General features: G+C 66.2%; 2 protein-coding genes across 2 annotated transcripts; both read left to right on the forward strand.

Annotated features, from left to right (window-relative positions):
- Positions 1 to 3,072: 3,072 nt before the first annotated feature.
- On the forward strand, positions 3,073 to 18,399 carry RAB13 (RAB13, member RAS oncogene family). The gene is made up of 8 exons (XM_054010591.1): positions 3,073 to 3,267; positions 14,259 to 14,319; positions 14,771 to 14,831; positions 15,245 to 15,322; positions 15,885 to 15,974; positions 16,283 to 16,348; positions 16,837 to 16,887; positions 17,691 to 18,399. The coding sequence occupies exons 1-8, from the start codon at positions 3,144 to 3,146 to the stop codon at positions 17,763 to 17,765; spliced, it is 606 nt and encodes a 201-aa protein (XP_053866566.1). The 5' UTR covers positions 3,073 to 3,143; the 3' UTR covers positions 17,766 to 18,399.
- Positions 18,400 to 19,495: 1,096 nt separating this feature from the next.
- Positions 19,496 to 24,862, forward strand: JTB (jumping translocation breakpoint). The gene is made up of 5 exons (XM_054010589.1): positions 19,496 to 19,654; positions 20,526 to 20,566; positions 21,292 to 21,377; positions 21,649 to 21,728; positions 22,008 to 24,862. Exons 1-5 carry the CDS (start codon positions 19,590 to 19,592, stop codon positions 22,162 to 22,164), a joined length of 429 nt encoding a protein of 142 aa, XP_053866564.1. The 5' UTR covers positions 19,496 to 19,589; the 3' UTR covers positions 22,165 to 24,862.
- Positions 24,863 to 25,534: the final 672 nt, after the last annotated feature.

The following is a 25,534-nucleotide window of genomic DNA, read 5'->3' on the forward strand; positions in this document are numbered from 1 at the left end:
GGCTCCGCTGCCATATTGGAAAGGTCGAAACTGCCACCCAATGCGCAAAGAGAGTTGGGCGGTGTCGCCATTTTGAGAAGGTCGTTCACGCCAACAAAGCGCTCCGACTACCGGAAGCGCCGCCATATTGAAAAGGTCTTTGCCTTCAGCCAGAAGAAATAATGTAGGCGGAAGTAGCGGCCATGTTAAGAGGGTCGGTCTTTCGTCCAGGGGCTGAGGAAGCGGGAAATGACGCCATCTTGGGAAGGTCCCTGGGGACCCAGGCCCATGGGATGAGCCCTGAGATCCCTCCCTACAAGCCCCATGCTGCTGAGGTGCCCCCGGATTGGTCGCGCTCCGCAGTCCAGCCCACCCCACATGACATCACCGTGGGTGCCATGGCGATGGGAGGAGGTGACACAACGAGACGCTGATGCGTCTCAGCACTCGGTGATGTCATTGGAGGGATGATGACATCATAGCGTGCCGGGCTACTGGGAACGTGCCCCGCAAAGACTGATGGGCCCGAAATGCGTTAATTGCTGTCACCCCCTCCCCAAACTCCTGCTGTGGCCTCGACCGGAGACCGGCTCCTCCGTCGCGTCCCGTCCTAGGCGCTGGCTGCCACGTCGCCCCCGTGCAGCCAGGCCGCACGCGGCTTTGGGATCTTCCCACGCGAAAGTGACCGTCATCAATGCAAGCGTGGATGTGGGAGGAGCTTACCGGTGCCCCCGTCAGCGGGGTGAGTCCGAGACCGGGCAGGGCAGTTGGGCGAGTCTGCGAGAACTCTAGAAAAGGCCTCGAAGGCCCCGTTCTCTAATCTCCAGCAGCACGGGGCAGGTCCAGTGAGGGGCTCCTCTGTGGCTGGAAGCCTGCGGGGCCACAGGCACGAGGTGTGGGCCCCGCACATCTGGATTTCTTGCTCCTCTTGGAACCTGGACTTCCGCCTCAAAGAGGTTAGCAAACAACAGGGCAGAGAGGGAACAGCAGTGGGCCAAGAGCGAGGTGTCCCGTGGTTTGGTCACTGGAGGGCAGAGTGGTGCTTGTTGCCCATCTGGAATGCACAGAGGCCTTTCTGCCACTTCCTTCCTGCACATCCCAGGAGAAAAATTCACCCCGTGGCGCTTCCCCGCTGCAGGAAAGTTTTGCCCAGGATCTTTCTGATGACACAGATAAAGGGATGAGCTGCAGGATTAGGATTTATGTGGTGTCAGCAAACCACGATGGTGACCCAGGGACGCTGGTCACACCATGAATTAATGTCAGGAAGTTTTTGGAGCATGTCTGCAGCACAATGGGCCCCCCACAGCTCTGCCAATGCCCCTCAGTCCTGATACGCAGTTTCTACTACCCCTGCCACCTCAGCTGGTGCCCCTCACTCCTGACCTGCAGCCCCCTGCTGCGATCCTAGCCCTGAGTCCCCACTCAGCTCTGCCAGTGTCCCTCAGCCCCTCTGCTACTTCAGGCTTGGGCTCCCTGCAAGTTAACACAGCCCTGAGAGGCCCCTCAGTCTCCACCCATAGCCCGTCCCTGCTGCTCATCCAGTCCCGGGCTCCACACATCCCAATCCTGAGTCCTGACCCGCAGTGACTGAAGGGCTCCTGCTTGCCCACCGCAGAGCAGCGTGGGGAGAGGAACTGGATCCCATCATCAGTATTGTTCTGCCTGAGGGGCTCCCAGACCTAGAGCAAGAGAAAGTGAAGGAGAAAAGCATCTGGTGTGTGAAGAGGGAGAGGGTAGGACCGACCCTCCCCTGGTATGGGACCCGCCCTGCTAAGAGTTAGACAAAACAGCTTCAGTAAACCTGCCCCACGCCTCACTTTGTTCAGCAGGAATTCCAAAGATACCCAGCCCAGCTCAAACATAGCCCAGCCCTGGGGTCTCCCCTCCAGCTCTGCTGGCGCCCCTCAATCCCCAGCCCCCTGCTAGCCCAGCCCTGGGCTCCCCGCCCCCAGCTCTGCCGGTGCCCCTCACTCCCCAGCCCTGGGCTCCCCGCCCCCCAGCTCTGCCGGTGCCCCTCACTCCCCAGCCCTGGGCTCCCCGCCCCCAGCTCTGCCGGTGCCTCTCAATCCCCAGCCCTGGGCTCCCCCCACCCCAGCTCTGCCGGTGCCCCTCAATCCCCAGCCCTGGGCTCCCCACTCCCCAGCTCTGCCGGTGCCTCTCAATCCCCAGCCCTGGGCTCCCCCCACCCCAGCTCTGCCGGTGCCCCTCACTCCCCAGCCCTGGGCTCCCCGCCCCCAGCTCTGCCGGTGCCCCTCACTCCCCAGCCCTGGGCTCCCCGCCCCCAGCTCTGCCGGTGCCCCTCACTCCCCAGCCCTGGACTCCCCCACCCCCAGCTCTGCCGGTGCCCCTCACTCCCCAGCCCTGGGCTCCCCCCACCCCAGCTCTGCCGGTGCCCCTCACTCCCCAGCCCTGGGCTCCCCACCCCCCAGCTCTGCCGGTGCCCCTCACTCCCCAGCCCTGGGCTCCCCACCCCCCAGCTCTGCCGGTGCCCCTCACTCCCCAGCCCTGGGCTCCCCCCACCCCAGCTCTGCCGGTGCCCCTCACTCCCCAGCCCTGGGCTCCCCCACCCCCAGCTCTGCCGGTGCCCCTCACTCCCCAGCCCTGGGCTCCCCCACCCCCAGCTCTGCCGGTGCCCCTCACTCCCCAGCCCTGGGCTCCCCACCCCCCAGCTCTGCCGGTGCCCCTCCCTCCCCAGCCCTGGGCTCCCCACCCCCCAGCTCTGCCGGTGCCCCTCCCTCCCCAGCCCTGGGCTCCCCCCACCCCAGCTCTGCCGGTGCCCCTCACTCCCCAGCCCTGGGCTCCCCACCCCCCAGCTCTGCCGGTGCCCCTCACTCCCCAGCCCTGGGCTCCCCGCCCCCCAGCTCTGCCGGTGCCCCTCACTCCCGACCTGCAGCCCCTGCCAGCCCAGTTGGGGGCTTCTGCAGACAAATTGGAGGCCATGGACCCCTGTGCTGGAGCGGAGCCAGCCCCCGGGGTTAACCCCTCCCTGCCGGGCTCCCCGCCCCCCCTGCCAAGAGCCGGTTCTCCCCGGCCCGGCAGGAGGAGGGGTCGGGGCTTCCCCCACCCACCGGGCGCAGGCGGAGGCGGAGCCGGCACCGCCCCTTGGCGCTTCCCGGCTGCAGGAAAGTTTTGCCCAGGAGCCGAGCGGCCCGGCCCGGGCCATGGCCAAGTCCTACGATCACCTCTTCAAACTGCTGCTGATCGGGGACAGCGGGGTGGGCAAGACCTGCCTGATCATCCGCTTCGCCGAGGACAACTTCACCAGCACCTACATCTCCACCATCGGTGAGTGCCCCCCCGAACCTCCCCCGGCCCCTCTGCCTGGGGAACCCCCCCGGGAACCCCCAACTTCACCAGCACCTACATCTCCACCATCGGTGAGTGCCCCCCCGGGCCCCCTCCGGCCCCTCTGCCTGGGGAACCCCCCGGGAACCCCCAACTTCACCAGCACCTACATCTCCACCATCGGTGAGTGCCCCCCCGGCCCCTCTGCCTGGGGAACCCCCCCGGGAACCCCCAACTTCACCAGCACCTACATCTCCACCATCGGTGAGTGCTCCCCTGAAACCCCCCCGGCCCCTCTGCCTGGGGAACCCCCCGGGAACCCCCAACTTCACCAGCACCTACATCTCCACCATCGGTGAGTGCCCCCCCGGGCCCCCCGAAACCTCCCCAGCCCCTCTGCCTGGGGAACCCCCCCGGGAACCCCCAACTTCACCAGCACCTACATCTCCACCATCGGTGAGTGCCCCCCCGGGCCCCCCCGAAACCCCCCCAGCCCCTCTGCCTGGGGAACCCTCAACTTCACCAGCACCTACATCTCCACCATCTGTGAGTACCCCCCCGGGCCCCCCCGAAACCTCCCCGGCCCCTCTGCCTGGGGAATCCCCAACTTCACCAGCACCTACATCTCCACCTTCAGTGAGTGCCCCCCTGGAGCCCCCCGAAACCTCCCCGGCCCCTCTGCCTGGGGAACCCTCAACTTCACCAGCACCTACATCTCCACCATCCGTGAGTGACCCCCCCGGGCCCTCCCAGAACCCTCCCAGCCCCCTCTGCCTGGGCAACCCCTGCACCCCCCAACTTCAGCAGCATCTACATCTCCACCATCGGATCCTCCCCTGGACCCACCTCTGGGGAACCCCTGCAACCTCCCCCACGCCAACGTTACCAGCACCTACATCTCCCCCATTGGTGAATACCCCCTGATACCCTTCAGTCCAGCCCGCTGGGAAACCCCCCATACCATTGGTGTGTGCCGCTTGGAACCTCCCCCCTGGGAACTCCCCATCCATCCCTGGTGAACCCCATGCCAACCTCACCAGCACCTACCTCCCCCCGAGCCTTCAGGCCACCCCTAAACTAGGAGCTCCCTACGTCAACCTGGCCCCACAGCGTCACTTCCCCATCACTTGTATTAGGATGGTCTCGGGACTGGGGAGTGGGAGCCCCATTGCGCCAGGTCCTGCACAAATACGTTCTGCCCTGAGGAGCTGGTAGTGGAAGTGTGTTACACCTCCTGAGCCTGTCTCCCTGGCAACCAGACCCAAACTGGGAGAGACACAGCCCGGGTACAGACAGACACACGGACACAGGTCAGCCCCGCTCGGCCCGGGTACAGACAGACACGCGGACGCGGGCCAGCCCCGCACGGCCCGGGTACAGACAGACACGTGGACGCGGGCCAGCCCCGCTCGGCCCGGGTACAGACAGACACGCAGACGCGGGCCAGCCCCGCACGGCCCGGGTACAGACAGACACGCGGACACAGGTCAGCCCCGCTCGGCCCGGGTACAGACAGACACGCAGACGCGGGCCAGCCCCGCACGGCCCAGGTACAGACAGACACGCGGACGCGGGCCAGCCCCGCACGGCCCGGGTACAGACAGACACGCGGACGCGGGCCAGCCCCGCTCGGCCCGGGTACAGACAGACACGCGGACACAGGTCAGCCCCGCTCGGCCCGGGTACAGACAGACACGCAGACGCGGGCCAGCCCCGCACGGCCCAGGTACAGACAGACACGCGGACGCGGGCCAGCCCCGCACGGCCCGGGTACAGACAGACACGCGGACGCGGGCCAGCCCCGCACGGCCCGGGTACAGACAGACACGCGGACGCGGGCCAGCCCCGCTCGGCCCGGGTACAGACAGACACGCGGACACAGGTCAGCCCCGCTCGGCCCGGGTACAGACAGACACGCAGACGCGGGCCAGCCCCGCACGGCCCAGGTACAGACAGACACGCGGACGCGGGCCAGCCCCGCACGGCCCGGGTACAGACAGACACGCGGACGCGGGCCAGCCCCGCACGGCCCGGGTACAGACAGACACGCGGACGCGGGCCAGCCCCGCTCGGCCCGGGTACAGACAGACACGCGGACGCGGGCCAGCCCCGCACGGCCCGGGTACAGACAGACACGTGGACGCGGGCCAGCCCCGCACAGCCCGGGTACAGACAGATACACGGACACAGGTCAGCCCCGCTCGGCCCGGGTACAGACAGACACGTGGACGCGGGCCAGCCCCGCACGGCCCGGGTACAGACAGACACACGGACACAGGTCAGCCCCGCTCGGCCCGGGTACAGACAGACACGTGGACGCGGGCCAGCCCCGCACGGCCCGGGTACAGACAGACACACGGACACAGGTCAGCCCCGCTCGGCCCGGGTACAGACAGACACGCGGACGCGGGCCAGTCCCGCACGCCCCGGGTACAGACAGACACGCGGACGCGGGCCAGCCCCGCACGGCCCAGGTACAGACAGACACACAGACACAGGTCAGCCCCGTTCGGCCCGGGTACAGACAGACACGCGGACACAGGTCAGCCCCGCTCGGCCCGGGTACAGACAGACACGCGGACGCGGGCCAGTCCCGCACGCCCCGGGTACAGACAGACACGCGGACGCGGGCCAGCCCCACACGGCCCAGGTACAGACAGACACACAGACACAGGTCAGTCCCACACGGCCCAGGTACAGACAGACACACGGACACAGGTCAGCCCCGCACGGCCCAAGTACAGACAGACACGCGGACACGGGTCAGTCCCGCACGGCCCGAGTACAGACAGACACATGGACACAGGTCAGTCCCGCACGGCCCGAGTACAGACAGACACGCGGACGCGGGCCAGTCCCACACGGCCCAGGTACAGACAGACACACAGACACAGGTCAGTCCCGCACGGCCCGAGTACAGACAGACACGCGGACGCGGGCCAGTCCCACACGGCCCAGGTACAGACAGACACACGGACACAGGTCAGTCCCGCACGGCCCGAGTACAGACAGACACGCGGACACGGGCCAGTCCCACACGGCCCGGGTACAGACAGACACACGGACACAGGTCAGCCCTGCTCGGCCCGGGTACAGACAGACACATGCACACAGGTCAGCCCCGCACGGCCCGGGTACAGACAGACACACAGACACGGGCCAGTCCCGCACGGCCCAGGTACAGACAGACACGTGGACGCGGGCCAGCCCCGCATGGCCCGGGTACAGACAGACACACGGACACAGGTCAGCCCCGTTCGGCCCGGGTACAGACAGACACACGGACACGGGCCAGTCCCACACGGCCCAGGTACAGACAGACACGCGGACGCGGGCCAGTCCCGCACGGCCCAGGTACAGACAGACACACGGACACAGGTCAGTCCCACACGGCCCAGGTACAGACAGACACACGGACACGGGCCAGCCCCGCACGGCCCAAGTACAGACAGACACGCGGACACGGGTCAGTCCCGCACGGCCCGAGTACAGACAGACACACTGACACGGGCCAGTGATGCACGCCTAAGTTACAGACAGACACGCGGACGCGGGCCAGTCCCGCACGGCCCAGGTACAGACAGACACACAGACACAGGCCAGCCCCGCACGGCCCAGGTACAGACAGACACGCGGACACGGGCCAGTCCCACACGGCCCAGGTACAGACAGACACGCGGACGCGGGCCAGTCCCGCACGGCCCGGGTACAGACAGACACGCGGACGCGGGTCAGTCCCGCACGGCCCAGGTACAGACAGACAAGTTTCTGGCTTGTTTGTGTAGCAGCAAACTCCATTTCTTCTTGCTTTAAATTCATGTTTTCCCCTGGAGTTAAAGAATTGCCCCCTACAAATCCCCAGTGCCCGCGGGCCAGGTCAGGGGTCGCGCGGTGCTGCCCCTCTGCCAGACGTCCCGGGAAACGCTGGTTGTGGTGCTTGGGGTATTTTGTCTGTGGGGCCAGGTGCTGCAGAGACAGAGTGCGAGCTGGGCCCTGCTGGGGCCAGCCACAGTCTGCACCGAGCAGCTGGGTCCCCCATGGCAGCGGTTTGGGGTGTATTATGGGCAGGCGCCACCCACGGCCAACAGGACGATGTCTTGTTCCATACGGCCCTGTTCTCCTGCGCTGGCAGAGTCCTGCCCCGCAAAGCCACTGATGATCGTGAGGCGCCTGGTTCCTGTGGACGCCCGGAGAGCGGTTGGTCCTCGGATCGAATGCCAACCTGGAACCCCTGATCCTGCTGGAGAACCCCCCGTCTGTCCATCGGTCTGGTCTGTGCCCAGCCCCAGGCAGCTCTGCGTACAGAGCAGCAAGGGGTGGGCAGGCGAGGCCGGGGGGGGGGGGGGGGTGTCTCCTCCTGGGTATTCACTTGACAGGGTGCTCGGTCGGCGCTCAGAGCCCCTGGGATGGCCCAGGCCTGGTTCAGTGGTTAATGGGGACTGAGGCACACTCACTCGTGGGCTTTGCCTCCCCCCCGCACTGCTCGCAGGCATCCTGTTCACTAGTGCCCTGCCCCCTGCACCTCTGAGCACTTGGCACAGGCGTGTGTGTGTGTACATGCGTGTGCCCTGCCCCCGTGGAGAGCAGGGCCCCGGACCCTGCGCCCCAAGGCACAGGCGTGTGTGTGTGTGTGTGTGTACATGCGTGTGCCCTGCCCCCGTGGAGAGCAGTGCCCCGGACCCTGCGCCCCAAGGCACAGGCGTGTGTGTGTGTGTGTACGTGCGTGTGCCCTGCCCCCGTGGAGAGCAGTGCCCCGGACCCTGTGCCCCAAGGCACAGGCTTGTGTGTGTGCATGTACATGCGTGTGCCCTGCCCCTGTGGAGGGCACTGCCCCAGACCCTGCGCCCCATGATGCAGGCGACTCCACTCAGGGAGTCAGTCTGGTTGCTTTGTCACCAGGCATGGAAGGCTCGTTCCTCCCCCATGGGTCAGATGGGGAGGGGGCGGGAGGGCTGGCTGGGGATGCGGGTGGGGGCAGGTCACCCAGTGGTGTCCAGGACGCCTGGGTTCTTGCTGTGCCCCTGTCACGTGACCCGCTGGGCTGCCTTGGGCGAGTCCCTGTGAGTGCTCCCCTGCCCCCCAGGGCTGGGTGAGTGTGTGCAGAGCCCAGGGCCTGGGGGGGCACCGTACCCGGCATCTCCATCAGACCCGGTCCAGCTCTGGCCCCTGAGGGCAAGAGTGTTAGTGATCCTCGGGCAGAGGCTTTGGCCCCAGCCAAGGGGCCGTGTGGGCTGGGGGCAGCATCGCTGGGGCTGCAGGTTGTCACGGAGTATCGGGGGACTCAGGGCCCTGCACCCCCGTCTTCCTGCGATTCACTGCGACTCTCAGCCAGCCAGTAAAGCAGAAGGTTTATTTGGATGACAGGAATGCAGTCCAAGACAGGTCTTGCAGGCACAGACAACAGGACCCCCTCAGTTAGGTCCATCTTGGGGTCCCAGGGCATCCCAGCCCCAGCCCCCCTTGGGAGGTCAGAGCCATCTCTGCCTCCCAGCCATCTCTCCAGCCTCCTTCCCCCACTCTGGCTTCAGCGACCCCTCCCACAGCCTTTGTTCAGTTTCCCGGGCCAAGGTATCACCTGGCCTTCAACCTCTTCCTGGGTTCTCATGTTACACACTCAGGTATGCGCCCTCGGGCAGTCTACCATCCCGCAATGCAGACTATTCCATCCACACTCCCCTGTCAGCATTCACAGACCACAGTGAGAACAGGCCCAGTTCGTCACATCTCTCCCCCCTTCGAGACCGAACTGAGCAGGGTCACTTTAGCCAGTGACCCGGGGAAGTTCGAACCTACCCCCGTTCCCATGGATGCCCCCGCATCCCTCCCATTCCTTGGTGAGAATTACACCAGGCCCCTTCAGTTTCACGCCCCCCCTTAGGTCGGGGGTGCTTGATGGCACTCGCAGTTCGCATGTGGGAAGGTTTATGCGGCCTGTGCCCTTTCCCCACCCCCATACCTCTGGGGCTCCAACTGGGCTGTGGTCTTCTCCCAGCGCTCCAGTCTGGAGGTCTGTGCTTTGGGCTCTCTTGGTTTAGAGCCGCCTTTTTTACCTTGGCCACCCTCCGAAAAGGCTCCTCTATGCTGGGCAAGGGTCCTAAAGCTGTTTTCCCCTTGTCCCAGGCCTTCCTCCCCCTCTGACAGGGGTCACAGGATCCGCAGTACTGTCGGACAGTAGCAAAGACCCCAGGCCAGTAAAAGCTCCATAGCAGCCTCTGCTGGGTACGCCAGGTTCCCTGGTGCCCTGAGAGGGGAATGTCATGGGCCCGGCACAGCAGCTGGTGGCGATACTTCTGGGGTACCACCAGCTGCCTCCTGATCCCCCCTGACTCCATTTCCCCTGGGGGAGCCCATTCTCGGTACAGGAACCCCTTCTCCCACAGGAACCTTTTCCGGCCACCTCGTCCCATGGTCTGTACCGCATTGAGGTCGGCTAGGTCCCTTATCTTCCGCAAGGAGGGGTCTCTCTGTAACTCGGCCTGGAACTCAGCAGCTGGGACGGGGATGGCCACCTGCTCTTCCTCGCCCGCTGGGCCTGAAGCTGCAGCCTCCCTGAGCCGTGTCCCTGGGCGTTCCCTCCCCACCAGGTTAGGGTCCTGCGCCTCAGGCAAGGCACCCCCCCCAAAGCCAGGGCGCAGTGCCCCTCGCCGGCTCTGACTGCGGGTCACAACCAGTGCCTTTTGGGGGTTGCTTGGCCAGTTCTCCAGGTCCCCCCCCATCAATACCTCAGTGGGCAAATACGGGTGTACCCCCACATCCTTGGGGCCCTCCTTGGCCCCCCACTTCAGGTGTACCCTTGCCACGGGTACTTTGACTGGTGTTCCGCCCACCCCCGTCAGGGTCAGGTAGGTGTTGGGCACCACCTGATCTGGGGCCACCACCTCGGGCCGGGCCAGCGTCACCTCTGCGCCCGTATCCCAGTATCCATTGACCTTCCTCCCATCCACCTCCAGGGGAACAAGGTACTCTCTCCGGAGGGACAGCCCCGCGCCTACCGTATAAACCAAAAACCCTGAATCTGGAGCATCCAGCCCCCTAGGGGAGCTGGCCTGGAGCTCTCCTCCCTCCTTAGCAGGTGGTACTCTGCCAGCCCCCCTTCCCTGGGAATGCTGCCTTTCGCCGGGCTGGGTCTCTACCCAGTCAACCCTCTGTGGGTTCGGTCTGCTCAGTCTGTCCCTGAGCCTAGGGCACTGGGCCCGTATGTGGCCCTTTTGGCCACAGTGGTAGCAGCCCATGTCCCATGGGTCCCCCCGGGTGGGTCGGATGGTCCTGACGCCGGATGTTCCCCTCTGATGGGGTTTTTCTGTATTTTCCCACGGGGAGGTCCCATGGTGACTCTCTCTCTGCGTTGTGGTGGGACTGTTCCTTTGGGACTCCTCCCTTCTATCTCCTGACCGGCTCTTTACAAACTCATCGGCCAGCTGCCCTGCGTGTCGCGGGTTCTCTGGCTTTCTGTCCACCAACCACAGCCTCAGGTCGGATGGGCACCGCTCATACAGTTGCTCCAGTACCAGCAGTTTAATCAGGTCCTCCTTCGTCTGGGCCCCACAAGCCCACTTGCTGGCGTATCTTTCCATGCGGGCGGCTAGTTGCAGATATGAGATCTCAGGGGTTTTATCTTGACTCCGGAACCTTTCCCGGTACATTTCAGGAGTCAGCCCAAACTCACGTAGCAGGGCCTTTTTGAATAGTTCGTAGTCCCCTTTCTCTGCCTCTCCCAGTTGGCGGTACAATGCCACGGCTTTGGGGTCCAGTAAGGGGGTAAGGACCCGGAGTCTGTCCGCGGGATCAACCCGGTGCAGCTCGCAGGCCGTCTCAAAGGCCTCCAGGAAGTCATCCATGTCCTCCCCCTCCTTGTATGGGGCCATGATGCACTTATCAAAGCTCCGTGCAGTCCTGGGTCCCCCCTCACTCACCGCAGCCGGGGGTTCGCTGCCCTTCAATCTCGCCAGTTCCAGTTCATGCTGACGCTGTCTCTCATTCTCCTGTCTCTGTCTCTCTTCATGCTGTCTCTGTCTCTCATTCTCCTCCCGTTCATGCTGTCTCTGTCGTTCACGATCCTCCAGCTCTCTCAGTTTTAGCTCTTTCTCCCATTCCAGCCAATTCCGCTCCACAGATGCCGAGCGTCGCCGGGAGGATCCTCTGCTGGCCGGCGAGCTTCGCCGGGAGGGTCCCCTGCTGGCCGGGGGGGTCACGGCGCCTTCGGTATTTGCTGGGCTCCTCCCCACCCTTCCCCTAGGCATAGGAAGGAGGGGTCTCAGGAAGCCCTCAGCAGCCGGCTGACCACTCCCATCTGGGACAGACACTGGTGCCTGCGCTGCATTTGCCAGGCTGCTTCCCTGAGACACAGGGATCAGTTCATTCGCGCGATCTTCCGCCTCCAGCCGGGCAATGAGCTGTTCTTTGGTGAGCCTCCCAATGCGCAGCCGCCTCTGCTTGCACAGCTCCACCAGGTCGCTCTTAATCCGCTTGGCATACATCTTCCTGCTGGCCACTCACCGGCCTGTGTGCTCACAGCTCCCCACAGTTCCCAGGGGGACCCCTAGTGTGCCAGCCCTTCTCGAGGTCACCGCCTCTCTGCCAGGGTCGAGCTGCAGACTCCTCCGCCCCTGGGACCACTCGCTGCGACCCACCCCGGGGGACCCTGTTACTGCAAAAGTCCTTCTCGCTGGTCACACACTCCAGGGGTAATAACTGTCTCTCTCCCACTCTTCAGCAGGCCTGGTCCCCGTCAATCCCCCTTCGTTTTACTGCTCCCCAGTCACTTACTGCAGGAAGCGCCGTCCACGGGGTGCAGTAGATCCCGCCGCTGCCACCAGTTGTCACGGAGTATCGGGGGACTCAGGGCCCTGCACCCCCGGCTTCCTGCGATTCACTGCGACTCTCAGCCAGCCAGTAAAGCAGAAGGTTTATTTGGATGACAGGAATGCAGTCCAAGACAGGTCTTGCAGGCACAGACAACAGGACCCCCTCAGTTAGGTCCATCTTGGGGTCCCAGGGCATCCCAGCCCCAGCCCCCCTTGGGAGGTCAGAGCCATCTCTGCCTCCCAGCCATCTCTCCAGCCTCCTTCCCCCACTCTGGCTTCAGCGACCCCTCCCACAGCCTTTGTTCAGTTTCCCGGGCCAAGGTATCACCTGGCCTTCAACCTCTTCCTGGGTTCTCATGTTACACACTCAGGTATGCGCCCTCGGGCAGTCTACCATCCCGCAATGCAGACTATTCCATCCACACTCCCCTGTCAGCATTCACAGACCACAGTGAGAACAGGCCAGTTCGTCACACAGGTCCCAAGCCGGGGAGTTGCCCCTGAGATGGTGAAACAATTTCCTGGGCCTCAGGCAAGTGAGGGCGCCAGCCCCGCGGTGCTTATAGAGCCGTAAACAGCCTGACGCATCCGTGTGCCTCACACACAGGCTCCTGCGCTCAGGGCGCCCGGCGGGGAATTCCACTGCTCCAGCTCGCCCCAGTCCCAGTGGGTCGGTGGGGTGTGCCCCAGCTGCTGGCAGGAAGTCCCCTCCCACCCCCGAGGCCTCTGTTCCCAGCTCCGCTTCACAGCCACTTGTCCTGCCTGTGCAGGCCGGGCCGGCGGGTGGGGACCCCGAACTATAGCCAGGCCTCACATTCTGCCTCCTGGCCGTGAGCGGCGAGGTCTGCAAACCCCCGCATGGCAAGAGCTTCCGGGGGCAGGCGGGAGGGTGCAGCCGGCCTGGGCTGCCGGGGCTTCCCATGGGAGTTGCAGGGACAGAGCCAAACCCTTGGCCCCATCTCCTGAGGGAGCCCCCGGTTGGTCTGTTTCTGGCTGCCAGGGCAGCCCTGGCTCCACAGACCCGTCCCCGGGCCCCCCGTCACTAGGGTCTGAGGGCCAGGTCGTGTAGATCAGCCTCACTCCATGCAGGACTACCCGGATCTCTGCCCGCTGTGGTTCTGGGGCGTCTCCATCTGCGGTGGGGCCCTCTTGCTGCCAGCCCCACAGAGCTGCACTGGCAGGGCTGCCCCCGACTGGCTCCAGCCCAGCTCCGTGCCCCGGGAGACAGCTCCAAATGCACCTCGTGTGCTGGGGGTCCGGGGGTGATGCCTGGGAGCAGGGCTGGAGAGGGGCGGGGCAGTGGGGCTGGAAGTCATTGGGGGGGGGGGGCTGCAATCTTTAATCTCCATTGGAAACTCCGAACCCCACTGACCACAAATCTCCTCCCCTGGGGGGCTGCTTGGAGCTGCCCCCGTCCTGAGCCTGCGAGGGGGCTGCAGCCTGCTCCATGGTGCTGGGGCGGGGGGGGGGGCGCACCAGGGATGCTGCATGTGGGGGTCCCTGGTGCCAGGCTGAGAGTGGGGCCGGGTCTGCGTCTTTCCTCTGCCCGCCCTGGGAAACGGGGCAGGAACCTGCCCCCCCCCCCCCGAGGGCGGCCCCCCTGCCCAACATGCAGCGTCCCTGGCAGGGAGGGTCTGGGCAGGGACAGGCTGGGGGGGCTCCGTCTGTCTGGCTCCCCCCACCCTGCCGCCATGTGCAGCCAGCCAGACAATAGCGGGACAGTGGGGGGTGTGGGCGTGATGCCAGGCTCAGGAATCCTCAGCCCGTCTGCCTGAGCGGCTGCTGCGGGAGGCCAAGGGCTCTGCGCTCCCACCCGCTTGCAGCCTGTTTATTCACTGCGGGGGGGCACCCGCCTTGGACTTTGCTCCCTGGGGCGTCAGGTTGTTGCTGGGAGACCGGAGATGTGCGGGGGGGGGGGGGGGGGGCTGGGGGCTGGATTGGGTTTAGGGGAAGGGTGAATATTGCAGGACAGGAGAGTGGGAATACAGCCCCAGGCTGGCCCATCCCCGCCGCCCCCCCCACCCCAACGCAGCCTGTGCTGGGGGCAGGTGTGAGTCCAGTCACCGCAGGCCAGCGCTGCTGCCTCCAGCAGCCCTGTAGTTGGCCTGGCCCCGGGGTGGGGGTCGTGCCAGGGCCCCTGGACCCTCCCCTTGCGGCTCTGATGGCGTCAACCGTCTTGTGTTCCAGGGATCGACTTCAAAATCCGGACAGTGGAAATTGAGGGGAAAAAGATCAAACTCCAGGTCTGGTAAGTGGGACCCCGTCCCCAGCAAAGTTACCCCCAGCCCCCGTCTCCAGCCGCACCACAGCTAGAGCCCTGCCTAGCACCTGCAGGGTCAGGGTCAGGGCTGGGGGGCGGGCTGGGGGGTACTGCCATGGCCCCGGGGCTGGGAAGGGGGGGATCCGGAGCCTGCCCGCACTGGGCTGCCGGTTCAGGGCCTGGCAGCCCCATGGATGGCGGCTGTGCCCTGCTGCGGGTCGCCAGTCCGCCCCCACCCCACGGAGCAGCAACCAGCGCCTGTCGTCCTCCTGGGCAGGGGGGCCGAGGCTGGGTCAGCCGCGGAGGCAGAACCAGGGTCCCCCAGGGCAGGGTGGTTGCCCCAGGAATCCCCCCACTCTCCCCGTGGATCCCAGGGCAGCCCTTGGGGTTGGAGACGCTGCTGACCCCAGTGACCCCCCTTTCCCCTCCTCTCTCGCAGGGACACGGCAGGACAGGAGAGGTTTAAAACCATCACGACGGCGTATTACCGAGGAGCCATGGTACGGCGCTGGGCCCAGCCTTGCCAGGGCACCCCCGTGGCTGAGCTGGGAATAGGGCCCAGAAGCCCCAGGAAGGGGAGTCCGGCGCAGTGCTCCTGGCAGCAGGCGCCTGCCAAGCAGGGAGGGGAATGTGGGGGCTCAGAGAAGCCCATGCCCCCCCCGACAGTGCAGCTGGGAGTAGGGCAGTGCCTCTATCTCAGTGGGCCCCACTGGAGGGAGTGGGGCTAGCCTGGGACTCTGGTGGGCCATCCGGAGGATCTGGGGCCCGGGCCCCTGCCAGGCGACGGGGGTGGGAGGTGCTCGGTCCAAGCTGCTCCATTAACCATTGGGGGGCTTCTGGGCACTGCTGAGGGGCCAGGCTAGCAGGGGCCTAGAGCCCGGGTCCAGCCCCACTGAGCGAGCGTCTCTTCCAGGGAATCATCCTCGTCTACGACATCACGGATGAGAAATCCTTCGAGAACATCCAGAACTGGATGAAGAGCATCAAGGAGGTGCGGGAGGCGGGGGGGGAGCTGTGCCAGGGCCATGGTCTGGTCACCACCCACATGAGGTGTTATGTGGGGTTACAAGTTGCTCAAGGCTGGGCTAGCAGGGGGCTGCGGGTCGGGAGTGAGGGGCGGAGGTGGATGGGGGCAGGGGGCTGCGGGTCGGGAGTGAGGGGCGGAGGTGGATGGGGGCAGGGGGCTGCGGGTCGGGAGTGAGGGGCGGAGGTGGATGGGGGCAGGGGGCTGCGGGTCGGGAGTGAGGGGCGGAGGTGGATGGGGGCAGGGGGCTGCGGGTCGGGAGTGAGGGGCGGAGGTGGATGGGGGCAGGGGGCTGCGGGTCGGGAGTGAGGGGCACCGGCGGAGGCGGATGGGGGCAGGGGGCTGCGGGTCAGGAGCGAGGGGCGCCGGCAGAGCTGTGATCGTGGGGAATGCAGGACTGGGGGCCGGTTGGGGATGTGAGGGAGGGGGTGGGGTACCTGGAGGATGGCTGAAGGGGGACTCAGAGGGGGGATGGATGGCGGGCTCGGGGCCCAGGGGTTGATCTCCCCAGATCTGCTCTCTCCTCCAGAACGCTTCTGCGGGGGTGGAGCGCCTCCTCCTGGGGAACAAGTGTGACATGGAGACCAAGCGCAAGGTGCAGCGGGAGAGTGCAGAGAAGGTACGGGGGGGCAGGAGGGGACCTCAGGTCGGTGGCACGAGTGCCATTGTCATTCATGGCTGGATCGGGGGATGGGGGGCAGCTGGGCAAAGGGTGGCAGCCCCCAGCGGTGCTGAATGCAGCAGAGTCCCAAGGGCCAGGCTTTGCTCCTCCCATCTCACCCCCCTGTCCTGGGGTGTCTCTGAGGCCGTGATTGTGTCTCCCCGGGATGGAGGAGCAGCTGTGCTGGGTCTCGGCCATTAGCGAGAGGGAAGGAGGTTGGGGGGGCTGTGGGTGCCTGGCTCAAAGGTCCCTTTCTCTCCTGGCAGCTCGCAAAGGAACATGGGATCCGGTTCTTTGAGACCAGTGCCAAGTCCAGTGTGAATGTGGAGGAGGTAAGCGGAGTGGGACCTGGCTCCCTCCTAGGGGACGACTCCCCGAGGTCCCTGGGCCCTGCCCCATCGTGCATCCAGCCCCCTGCACTGGGCGCTCACTGCCTAGGGGCAGCCTGGGAGAAGCAGCCCCCCAGGCCGGCCCAGGAGGGCTGCTGCCAGGGGCTGGGTGGTGCAGTGCCCATGGGGAGGGAAGAGAGGTCTCTCTCGGTATCTGGGCTGTAGGAGGACCCCAGGCAGATCTCTTGCCCATCCCTGGAATGGATTGGGTGGGGGGCTCCAGTGAAGCTGTGAGACCCACCCTCGGGACCTCTGGCCCACAGGCAGGTCCTCCCCATGTGCTCCCATGGAAGCGGGGAGAGGGGGACGCAAAGATTCACCCAGAGGCTTTTGTTTCCCACTGCTAAGCGTCCCCCTCCCCCAGCCAGCTCACAGCCCCCACCCCAGTGTCCATGGCTGGCCTTCCCTAACCTGCTCCTCTCTCCACTCAGGCCTTCAACACCCTGGCCCAGGACATCCTGCTGAAATCCACCAAGAAACTGGTGAGCATGCGGGGTCCAGGCGGGCTAGGGAGCCCCCGAGTTAGAGGTGACCTGCGCAGCTCGGCCTCCTTCCAGCAGGAGGCGTTGAGATGGGGACAGAAAAGCAGCATGAATCTGCCTTTCCCTGTGAATGATCTTGCTTTTCTCCAGCACTTCCCTCCCCTGGGGCTGAGATGCAGCCACCTCTGGGGTGGGGCGTGGGGACTGGTTCTACAGGGATCCCTCCCCTGGGGCTGAGATGCAGCCACCTCTGGGGTGGGGCGTGGGGACTGGTTCTACAGGGATCCCTCGTCTGGTGCTGAGATGCAGCCACCTCTGGGGTGGGGCGTGGGGACTGGTTCTACAGGGATCCCTCGTCTGGTGCTGAGATGCAGCCACCTCTGGGGTGGGGCGTGGGGACTGGTTCTACAGGGATCCCTCGTCTGGTGCTGAGATGCAGCTGCCTCTGGGGTGGGGCGCAAAAGCTGTTTAACCATCACACTGCCGTGCTATACAGCAGGCCAGGCCAGGACGCTGGTGAGGCTACGGTATCTAAGGCTGATGGGAAAACCCCGCATTGGAACATGGCCAGGGCAGTAATTTGGGATCTTTAATGATCGCTGGTGGCGAAGCCAGACCCCAGACCGCACTCCCAGCAGCACAGCGCCCCCTAGTGCCCTGTCGGGGCATTGGCACAGTCACACTACTCATAGGGAGCCCATCCTGGGGCATGGGGCCTGCCCTGGCTCGGAGGAGAGTGCCCCCACTGAGTGACCCCGGGCTGCAAGGGTGCCCGACAGTGACTGGCTCACTCTCTCTTTCAGGGTAAAATCCCCAAAGGGAACCTGGACTTGAAAAGTTCTCCAAAGAAAAGCAGCAGTAAATGCGCCGTGGTCTAGCAGCAGCCACGCCGCAGGAGCACCCCAGGGTGCCACCCCTCCCGGGCGCCACGCCAGAGCACGTAGTGCCACTGTGTCACTCCTCTCCTTTCTGCCACTCTCCTGTTCCTCTGTGACAGCGTGGGCCGGGCAGCTCCCTGCGGTTGGGCAGAGCTGAGCTCCGGAGCTGGGGTCTCTGAGGGGGCCAGTCAATCTTCCGGCTGCTCGTGTGCTCCGAGAGAGGAGGAACGGGAGGCGACCTGCAGGCTGATTTGGGGAGGGGAGCAGAGGGGGGAGGGAGGAGCTGGAGAAGAGGGGGGCTGCAGAGAGGAAGGGCAGGGGAGAGGGCAGTGATGCGGGGGAGACTGGCCATGCTGCAGCCTCTTGTTGCTCCCAGGGGCGCGTTGAGTCGAAGCCCTGGGAAGCCGGGATCCCTTCTCCCAAACCAGCTGGCGGGTCCCCCGGGGTCCAGGCAAACACGGTATATAGAACTGGCTGCTCCATCACACATAGGAATGACTGTCTGAAAACCCAGGGCCCCCAAGCCCAACGTGGGGCCCAGTGTCTCCGCTGCCAGGGGCCGGCAGAGCCCCCTGCGTGCCTCGGGCGCCCGGCGCGATGTAATTAACAATATAAAGCCCCAGCTTGTGCCTTCGCTCTCGGCTCCAGGGTGTTTCTTTGCCAGCACCGACTATGGGCAGCGCCGAGGCAGGGGTGGGGCTGCCCTGTTGCATGTGCCCGAGACCATCGAGGCAAAGAGCCTTAAAGGGCAAATTTCACCCCCCTGCTCCACACGGGCTCTGCTTTTCTCCTGGGCCTCGCACAGCTGAGCCCATGAAAACGAGCACCTGTGTCCCTTTGGTTTCCTGTCCTGGGTCTTGTGCTCCTGGCCGGCCTGTCCAACCCCCACCAAGGCAGCTGCAGTCCCCAGAGCCAGGCTGGGCGAGCTCAGACCGTTTATTGAACCAGGTTCTGCTGGGGGAAGAGAAAAGCCTTCGAGCTGCACAGCGTCCTGTTTGCCATGCGACCCCCGCCGTGAGGCCGGCTGCCTGCAGTGCCCTCTGCGGGGCAGCCCCTGGCCTCTGGCTCCCAGCCCCCTAAGACAGGAGCCCCCCTGGCCAGGCCCACAGGAGCGGCTCGCGCCCCCACCCCAGCGCAGGCTTGCTTGGGCCAAGGAGACTCCGCTGGCTGATGGGGTGGGACGGGCCCTGGCCCAGAGCTGCCTGCAGGGACCAGGGCAGGACAAGAACCTGGGTCCTGAGGCGAGTGCTCTGCGGGGGGGCTCCTGCCCATCTTGCCCCCAGGCCCTCGGAGCAGCGTCTCCCCTGGGGCATGGGGCCCGCGGGGGCAGCTCGTCCCTGCCTTGCCCCGGCCAGCGGGGTCCAGTGCGGGGAAGGAACGGGGACCCCGTGGGCAGCGCCAGGCCTGGGGGTCCCGTGTCCGTGGCTGGCTCAGGTCTGGGGCTGAGCCGGGGGTCAGGGGGCTGCGCCCCCCCCAACCGCTCGCCCGTCCTGGGGGCTGGGCCGGCCCCGATCCTGCCTTGGGGGGGCGGGTGCTGCACCCAGCCCTGAGGGGCTGAGACCCCCAGCTATGGGGGGAGCGGATTCCCCAGCTCCAGGGGGCTGCCCCATAGACCACGCCCCCAGCCAGGCCCCGCCCCCGCGAGCCCCTGGAATCCTCCCGCAGCCTGCGCCCTTCCCGTCATGCCCCGCGCCGCCATCGCCACTCTGGCCCCGCCTCTCGCTGGCAGCTCCCAGAAGGCCCCGCGCAGGCCAAGATGGCGGCGCCGCGAGCAGGGCGAGGCGGGTGAGAGCGAGGTCGGGACCCCCCCCCCCCCCCGTCGCCATGGAGCCGCGCGCGCTGGGGCGCTGCGTCCTGCTCGCGCTCGGCGCCCTGGCCTGGAGCCTCAGGTGAGCGGGGCCCGGGGAGACCCGCCCGCTGCCGCCCCGTCCCGACCCCCCCCCCCCGGGGCCCCCCCGCCCGCTGCCGCCCCGTCCCGCCCCCCCCCGGGGGCCCCCCCCCCGCCCGCTGCCGCCCCGTCCCGACCCCCCCCCCCGGGGCCCCCCCCCGCCCGCTGCCGCCCCGTCCCGCCCCCCCCCCCCGGGGCCCCCCCCCGCCCGCTGCCGCCCCGTCCCGCCCCCCCCCCCCGGGGCCCCCCCCCGCCCGCTGCCGCCCCGTCCCGACCCCCCCCCGGGGCCCCCCCCGCCCGCTGCCGCCCCGTCCCGACCCCCCCCGGGGGCCCCCCCCGCCCGCTGCCGCCCCGTCCCGACCCCCCCCGGGGCCCCCCCCCGCCCGCTGCCGCCCCGTCCCGACCCCCCCCCCGGGGCCCCCCCCCGCCCGCTGCCGCCCCGTCCCGCCCCCCCCCCCGGGGCCCCCCCCCCGCCCGCTGCCGCCCCGTCCCGCCCCCCCCCGGGGCCCCCCCCCGCCCGCTGCCGCCCCGTCCCGGGGCCCCCCCCGCCCGCTGCCGCCCCGTCCCGGGGCCCCCCCCGCCCGCTGCCGCCCCGTCCCGACCCCCCCCGGGGCCCCCCCCGCCCGCTGCCGCCCTGCCCCGAGCCCCACTGGGAGCCCCGCCTGCCCCGACCCCCCCCCCCCCGCTGGGAGCCCCCCTGACCCTCCCCCCGCTGCCGCCCTGCCCCGACCCCCTCCCGCTGGGAGCTCCGCCTGCCCTCCCTCCCCCCCGCCTGGACCCCCCTGGCTTGTGCCACCCAGCTGGCCCCCCCTTGCTCGGTCCCGAGAGCCCCCCTGGTTTACTACACTGGCCCCTTTCTGATTTCCTTGCAGGCTGGCAGGGGCGACGGCGTCGAGTGAGGCCAAGCGCTCAGGTGGGTGCCAGGGCAGTGGAGCTGGTGCTGCTAATGTGCCCATGGTTGCGGGGCTGGTTTCTGGAGAGCTGGCACCCGTCTGGCCTGCCGAGCTCCTACTGGCTGCGGGGTCAGGGCAGGAGCACGGCTCTTCCTGGAGATAAAACCCCCGCACTTGAGCCCCCCGGGGCCAGCTGCGGTGCCATAATGCAAGTCCTCAGCCACACACACACATACACACACACACACGCCCACCCCTCCCCGGTGGGGTTTATCCCTGGGGCCTCTGTGTGGGACTGAGAGTCCCAGCAGAGAGTCCCATTGCAATGAGGATGCACATGCTCCAGATGTGCTAATTCTCCTGTGAGGGGCAGTCCTAGGGGCAGGGCCTGGGGGTGGGTGACTCACGGGGGGCAGAGCCTGGAGCTCCTGGCTCCCCACACTGAGTTTGGGTTTGACCCAGACTCCCTTGGTGACATCGTAGGGTTGGGGGGAGGCTGTTGGCCAGAGAGTATCAAAGACCCTTTTCTTGGGGGCCCCCGCCCTGGCATGTGCTCTGCTGGGGCTCAGTCAGTGTCACTCACAAGCTTGTTAGACTCAGTGGAAACCTGACGAGTGCTGACAGTAAAATCTTTCTTCTGCCTGGGTGTCGTCTGCCCATCTATCCAAAGTGGCACCTCCTCTCCACAGCCTGGCCACTCCGATTGCAGGCCCAGACTCTGAACCCCTCTCCCCTCTCTTCTCAGTGAGCCCGCTGGTGGCCACGCCATGCTGGCAAGCAGAAGACTTTGTCGTTGTTCTGGATTGTGCCCCATGCACGAACTTCCAAGCAGTAAGTGGAGATGAACTGCCCTGCAGCTGGGTAGCAGGGCTGGGGGTGGGGGGCTCGCTGTCTAGTGCTGGTGGTTACACCCTGCCCTGGCCCCTTGCTTGGGGAGTGCTGCATGGGATGCTCCCTGCCTGGGTCAGCCTGAAGATCCCTCAGGGTGGGTGGGGGGACACCAGCTGTTGTGCCCCGCAGAGCAGAGACCCTTGGGGCTGGCAGGAGGAATGACACAGCCTGCCCCACAGAGTGTGTGAAAGTGGGTTTGGTTTGATTGCAGAAGACGATGCCCGAGTGCAGCACGACTGGCTTCATCGAGCAAATTAACTGCGCCGTGTCCAAGAAGGAGGAGTACAGGAGGTAAGCTAAGGCTGGGACCCTGCAGTTCGGTTTGGCTCAGGCGCAGTGTGGGGCGGCCCGGGCTCACTGGGACAGAGCCCGGGGAGGCACATTGGGCTCCTGGGCGTGGCTGCTTCATGCTGTATCCGGAGCACCTCAGCTTGGCGCGGGGGTGTGGGGGGAGACTGCACCTAGCATGGCTATAATGGGGCCCACTGCAGCCAGGCTCCCCTGTAATCCGCTGGCCAAGCCGTGCGGCGCTCCGATCCCAGCCCTGTCGAGACTCTCCTCTCTCTGCAGCTGCCGCTCCGTGGTGACGGAAGCACACAGCTTCTGGAAGTTCGAGGGGGCCATGATCTGTGTGGCTGTGGTCTTTGCCCTGTTGGTCATGTGCCGTCAGAGGGTGCTGGACAGGAAAGCCCTGGAGAAAGTTCGCAAGCAGATCGAGTCCATTTAATATCTGTCGACCTCGCAGCAGCCCCGGTGCTGCCCACCTTCTCTCCTGTGCGGGGAACTGGGGCACGGATGCTAATCCCCTTTCCCGCTCCAGGGAGCTGCAGGAGGAGGAGACTGGCGTCAGAGACAGATCTGCTGTGTCCTGGCAGAGAGCAGCTCTCTGACCGCTTGGGAGCGTGGTTCAGCCAACTCAGAGCCACGCCGAACGCCACTCGGCTTGCTCCTTGGAGACTCAGCAGCCGGCTGGGGGTTCCCCTCGGTCCATCTCACCTGCCATGAGGAGGGCTGGGGTCCCATCTCTTCTTAGCCCCTTCTCTCCTGCCGTCAGTGCGCACGAGGAGTCCCTTTGTGACTGGCAGCTCCTGGTGGGATATGGGGCGTGTGCCCAGTGGGGGCTGCCACCTTGCATCCCTCAGAATTAACGCAGCCCCCCTCCTTCCGCAGGTTCTGAGACAGTAAACCCTGAGCCTGGATGCAGGAGCTGCCTCTGGGCAGCCAGTGCCCAGCCCGGTGCAGTGAGGGAGGCTGTCGGTTAATACAGGCCGCAGGCTGGGGGGGACTTGCTGTCTAGTTCCTGCCGGAGCGGAGCGTGACCCTGCCTGGCTGAGCGGCTCCTCCGTTCCCTCAGGGTGCCGTGTAGTCCCGGTCAGCTGGCTTGTCTGCTCAGGGAGTCCGGCCAGCCCTCTCCCTGCCCTGGGTGCACCCGTCCCATGACCCCAGAGCAGCAGGCCAGGTCCTGGCACACGCTTCCCTGCTGCTCCGTGCTGGTGCCGGGGCTGGTCTCGGGGGCAGGAGGGGCTCGAAGCTTGTCCAGCCTGTTTGCATTGAGCTTAGACCAGCCCCATGGCTCTGCTTTAACGAGTGCCAGGATCAGGGGAGATGTGGGCACGGTGACCAGCACTGCCTGCCCGTGATGCAGCCGCCTGCAGGGGATGGGGGAGCTGCTCCCCCCGGCTGCCTGTGGGGTTGCCGGGATCCCTGTGGTAGGAAACTGCTGGGCTGGCCACGCCACTGTCCTGGAGTGGTGCTGCCCCTGCCCGGGAGCCGTGTTGGGCTGATGCTATTACCCCTGCCAGCACAGCGCCTCCTGCAGGTGTGGAGGGAGCTCAGCCAGGCCTCTGGGCACCAATGTGCCCTTCCTCCTAGGAACGCCCAGCTTAGCCGCTTCTCTCATGTCCCCGTCACCCCGGTTCTAGGGCAGCAAGTCCCGGCCAAGCCAGCATCTCTCCCAGCTGGGGGCCTGGAGCAACAGGCAGGGCAAAGATTTGCCCTGGGGGCCTGGCGGTGTCCCCTGGGCTTAGGGCTTTGATCAGTGTCCAGCTCCTGGGGTAAGTCCCAGTGCTGACTCCCGCTCCGCCGGCCCACTCTCCTGGGAACCACGTGTCTTGTCACACTGCGCCCTGCTGTGCAGGGGCCGGCTGGGTGCATGGGAAGGGATGGAGGAGAGGTCTCTGGTGCTGGTAATGGGCATCAGTCTGAGCTCAGTGGTCCGTGTTCCTGTCCCATCCTGCGGGCAATGATCTGAGCATGCCAGGGAGCCCATGTCACAGCTGTCACTAATTACCCCCTTCAAAGACCAGGGAGCCATGCCCCCTGCAGGTGGGTTCCCTCCAGCGCTGGCTGGGACCAGCACCTCCTAAACTCCCTAGGGTAACGTTGATTAAAGCGCTGAGTGTCGCCGGTCCCGGCTGCACCTCGGGAACGGCGAGGGGGGTGAAAGCTCCCAGCCGTGTTCTCTGGGCTGCCCGGGCTCACAGCAGGGTCGGGGCAGCCCTGCAGGGGGACAGAAGAGACTGACATGGATGTTTAGGAACTTCCCAGCAGCCTGCTTGTTCCTGTCCCAGCCAGAGCGAGCTGGGCTGGGGTCTGGAGCGCCATTTAAACATCCCTCCCCCCATGAGCTGGCCTGTCTCCGGGTGTTACCGGCCGGTGCATGGAAGGGGCAGCGGGCCAAGCCCTCCCTCGGGCGCCCCAAACATCGGCAGGGAGGGGAGCGTGGGCGCCGCTGGAGTTGAGATTCAGGCTTGTCTCCTGGGGCTGCCCTTGTGCTGAGGGAGGTTCTGTGTCATTGCTCCAGGGGGGCATGTCCTCCCACGCGCCCAGCTGCTCCCTCCCCTCGCTGGAGAGCAGCCCCGTGCACTGCTGTACAGCACCCTCCAACCTCCCCCTAGCAGAGCGCCCCACAACCGTCCCCCGGTGCAGCTAGCGTCGCTCCCTGTGGGACTGGCCCAGGAAGGCGCCCAACCGGCCCCACAGAGCTCCTGCTGCTCCCCATAAGGGGAGAGTCACAGCTCCCTCCCCCGCTCTGGTACCTGCAGCCCTCCTGTTCCGGTCCCCTTAGTGCTTCCGGGGCCGAGCCCTGGGCTCAGTTGCTCCATGGGGCTGAGGCGACTGACCCTTGGTGCCAGGCTGCACAGGTGGTGACCTGGGACCCAGTGCTGCCAGGGGGTCTCTGGGGCAGACCCTCACCCAGGCCTGGCGGTTCCCAAGAACAGGCTGGCTCGAATCCTCCCCTCTGCTCTCCCTCCAGTCTAGTCCCGCTGAGGTCTCGGGTCGCTGGGGGGTGTCACCTGCCCGCTAGACAGAAGCTGCAGGTGGCCACGCTTGGCTCAGCTCGAACGGTTGGGGTTTATTTTTTTTAAAAGGCTTTTACAAAACCAAATGGAACCAGGAATGTCATTAAAAATCCTTTCAAAGCAGTGGTTTGGTTTGGCTGTGAGGTCAAAGCGTCTGGCTAAGGGGGCAAGCGGCAGGGGGGCTGGGCAGGGCTGGGCGGCGAGGTGTGCTGGGGGAGCTAGGGGGCTGCAGACAGCAACTGAAAGCAAGACAAACCTGCAGCCCTGGTTTCGTCTCGGCTGAGCAGGGCCTCTGGGAACAGGGTGGTTAGAGGAGCGGGAGGCTGGGCTCAGGCACCCGGATCCCTCGTGGAGCTTGAGGCCTGCAAAGTGCTGTAGGGACCAGGGCAAGTCGTGACCCCTGGAGCAGCAGGACAGGGGTAAATGTGGCCCTAGGTCTTGGCAGGGCTGGGGCCCTGGGCATAGAGCCAGCGGGGGGAGGGCAGCTCAGGCTGCGCGCAGCTGGATTTAGGAGCCTGTTGGCAGGGCCCCATGTTCCGAAGTGTCCCTCTCTCAAGTGCTAGGGGGACTTAAAGGCCGGGAGTGGTGGGGGCCCAGCAGGGCTGACTGGTGCCAGGGGAGGCTGTAGCCCCCTCGCCGTTGTCTAAAGGGCCGTGCTGCTGCCGGGGATGGGGTGTGCCCAGCACCTGGGGCTGCCCTGGAGACAGCAGGAGACCCCAGCCCTGCGGCAGACTCCTGGAGCAGACGCTGGCCCTGCCACCGTCTATCACCACCCCCTTCCTCTGGGCTCTGCTG

This window comes from Malaclemys terrapin, chromosome 21 (genome assembly GCF_027887155.1).
Source record: "Malaclemys terrapin pileata isolate rMalTer1 chromosome 21, rMalTer1.hap1, whole genome shotgun sequence".
NCBI lineage: Eukaryota > Metazoa > Chordata > Testudines > Emydidae > Malaclemys > Malaclemys terrapin.